Below are 3,574 nucleotides of genomic sequence, written 5' to 3' on the forward strand. Positions count from 1 at the left end.
GTGAATAAACAAATCTATATAGGACACATTTTGAGGTGCACTGATGAAACTTCACCATTGTTAGAAAATATGACCCCAGAACATGTTTTTGTTTATTATTGCAATCGTGAACTATAAATCGAACTAAATGGAATTCTCTACAGTTTTGTTTTAACCACAGATGAATATGTCGTGTTTTCTCGTTTTTTCATGCCTACCATGCTCAATATTTTCGTGTCAAACCAGATGTTTTCAGAGCCAGTGGGAAACGTAGAATAGTCCTTTAGTCAAGACGCGAATCAGAGGCTAACTTCAGCGGTGTCAAACATTTCCATTGTTTTTCACTTCTGGCATATCATCGCAAATAACTGAATATTTTTGATTAATTTACCTAAATATCTAATTGTTATAACTGTTTAAAGAAAGTAATGTGGCAATTTAAAAAAAAAAAAGAAAGAAAAAGAGAGTGAACCCAATGGAACCGCCCCCTTTGTTTTTGATGTCGTTGGGCAAAACTGCAGGACAGGTTAAACAGGTGACTGGTGTCATGTTTCAGCAGGTGGCTTCTTCCATACACGATACCGAGGGGCTGACAACATACGATATCGGCCCAAAAGTGCTTCTCTGCCCGCTTTACTACCAGGTAAATACTTGATATTTCCTTAAAACTATCTAATCCTTTCAAACGTGGTTTTGTTGTAAGTTTCCCTTAAAGAAAAGAAACGTGATGAATACCGGGACAGGTGTGGCACCTGTTTTGACGGCAAGACCTGATCAAACATATAAAACTACGTGCAGAACAACGACACATGTCCTGGAGTTTGTTTTTTTATATTTAAATATATAAATGTATTTAGGTAATTTATTTTATATCCAACTTGTTAAAAGGGATTCTCTTTGTGGTTCCTCTTCTGATTGTGTTATTGAGAGGGTTTCCTTCCCCCACAGGTGACTTTTGTTGTGAAGTTGTTCTGTATGGACAAGCTAAAATTAAATTGAACAGAATCAAAATGTAAGCAAACTTTTGTCCTAATTTAATTGTTTTTAAATCTTACTCTTTTTTTGTGACTGGGGTGCATTTTATATTATGTGTATTTATCATAGTCTTTCCTGCCATAGTTTGCTTGATTTCCATTGCTTTAGTATTGTACAGTTGTGCACTTACAATTACACACGCCTACCTCATTCTAAGTCATTCCATGGTAAACTCTGCAGGTGGGTCTGACTTGAGACAAGGGATGAATATGTAGAAAAATTGCATCACACCCATTGTTTAGTACATTTGCTATGATGCTGTGGGCCTGTTTCTCTTTCTGAAGCCCCTGTGAGCCAGGAGTGAATGGCATCATGGGCTATTTGAAATACCAGGAGATTTAAAGAAAATAAATCTGGTTTATTCTGTATGAAAACTTAACACTGGGCCATCACAGTCTCTTTCTTCAGAGGGATAAGATCCAACACAGAAATGGTTCGCTGGGCTCAACATAAGCCATCTTCCCCAGATATAAACCATAAAGCTGTAAGAGGACTGAAAGAACAGTTTCTGTTTTGGGTTTGATCAAGGGGTCCCAAAAGGTTTTTAGAGCAGGGGTGAGGATCAGCATGGCACCAGTGATTTTACTATAAATATTTTTTTTCCTAAATGGGAAATCAGTTTTTCCTTTGCTAAATAAAGGTAATCAAATCAAAAGCTGAATTGCTCTCAGCTTTTAGCAACAGATATAGTTTAATGCAATTACAGATTTTTTGGGGTCTTATACAAATCTTTACCAGAGATACCTAAGTGTTGGGGCTGAGTGGGTTCCCAGGATAGGAACAGGCGTTTTTATTGAATAAGCAATTTTGTTTGTGACCATGAGTTTGAGCAACTAAAATAACACACAACCATGTTCCCTAAAGAAGTTGTTCTTTCTCTTTCAGACCCAACCATGGGGGAGAAGTATGACGGGCTGTCCCACTGTAAGCTTGCTCTGGTATTCGCAGTGGTGATGGACATCCTTGGTGTGACGTCCCTGCTGGTAGGCGTCTTCGCTTCCCTAGAGATCCAGGGCAAAGACTTCGGGGATCTGTTGGTGTACTCCGGAGCGTTGCTGGTGCTGTTTTCCATGGCCGGCTGGGTGCTTTGGTACAGTGGCAACATCGAGGGTCTGCATTTACAAAAAGACTTTCATGGCATGGGTTCAGCTGTGGACCGACTGGCCCGCTCCGTCAGCCGCAAGATACGGCTCCCCAGGACACGCAGCAGTCCCCATTAAGAACTCAAAGCCTCCCAGTTAAACGACCTAGTTTTAATTCTTGTTGACCCAAGTTTCTCGGAAGAAAAGGGCATGGTTGGACTTTACTTTTCTGTCAGATTTTGATAAAAAGAAACCGGCTCACAAACAAACAAACAAAAAAAACGGACTTGCAAATCTTGCTTTTGATAAACAGAATCTGTCTGTTCTGCTCAAGCTCGTGCAAATGGAATAAAACTATTACGATGAATCAGTGTGTTTTCTCAGCTACCTGATAAATCATTCATTGCTGTCTTTACTAAGTTTTCATACAAGGGCATCTCAATAAGTTAATAAGCTAATTTCTGTCAATCAGTTCAAAACGTGAACCTCACATGTATTCAATTGTAACAGTAATACATTTCAAGCATTTATTTCTGCTCATTTTGTCACTCATGGCTTACAGATAATAAAAACCCAGAGTTTGGCTTTTAGTAAAAATTTTATATTACCAAAGACCAATAAAAATGTTTGCCAAATGAAAAGTAGGTCTATGTACGGTACTATAAATTATATGCACTCAGTGCTTAATTGGGGCTCCTCTTGGATGATGTAGTGTGGCTTTTTAGAGGTGATCAGCCTTTGGCTTGGCTAATATGGAAGCCCAGGTTGCTTTGAATGCAACCTTCAGAACCCTGCAGATTCTCTATGGGGGTTCAGGTCAGGCCTGTTTCCTGGACAATCCAGCACAGTAACACCATGGCCACTAAAGCTGGTATCGGTACATTTGGCTGTGCGGGCAGGTACCAGGCTGGTACCAGTCCTGGTGGCAAATGAAAACAGAATCTCTAGAAAGCTTTGTCGGCAGGGGGAAGCACACTACGACGATTCCTGTAACAGACTTGGGATGAAACCCAGTGAGATACCTCCCCCTTTGATCACGACTGTGGAAACTTCACACGGCTCCTCAAGGAAATTTGATTCAGTTCCTCTCCTCTCTTCCCCTGGACTCTGGGATCTTGAAATCCAAAGGAAATTTAAAAATGACCTTTTACCAGAGAAGGAGACTTTAGACCACTGAGCAAGATTTCAATCCCTTTTTCTCCTCCTCAAACTCTTAAAACAGCCTCTGGGTCACAATCCTTTCAAGCGTTTGGTTATCCCCACTGTTTGTGCACCTTATCCCATTAATTTTTTCTTCTACTAAACTTTATCTCGTTATGCTCGCATACAGCAGTCTAAAGAGCTAGATTGTTTAACCATGACCTAATGTGGCTTACCCTCTTTGCGGAGGGTGTCATTCAATGTCTGCAGGCCAAGCCAGATTTCTCCATCATTTAGAAAGATAACATCTCTGAAGAAAATACATTTTTCTTCTTACG

The 3,574-nt window shown here is 40.1% G+C and overlaps 1 protein-coding gene across 1 annotated transcript; it reads left to right on the forward strand.

Moving 5' to 3' along the window:
• The first annotated feature begins 1,902 nt into the window (after positions 1–1,902).
• Positions 1,903–2,463, forward strand: tmem238a (transmembrane protein 238a). The gene has a single exon (XM_036128284.1). It carries the CDS (start codon positions 1,908–1,910, stop codon positions 2,232–2,234), a length of 327 nt encoding a protein of 108 aa, XP_035984177.1. The 5' UTR covers positions 1,903–1,907; the 3' UTR covers positions 2,235–2,463.
• Positions 2,464–3,574: the final 1,111 nt, after the last annotated feature.

Source organism: Fundulus heteroclitus, chromosome 3 (assembly GCF_011125445.2).
Source record: "Fundulus heteroclitus isolate FHET01 chromosome 3, MU-UCD_Fhet_4.1, whole genome shotgun sequence".
Lineage (NCBI taxonomy): Eukaryota > Metazoa > Chordata > Actinopteri > Cyprinodontiformes > Fundulidae > Fundulus > Fundulus heteroclitus.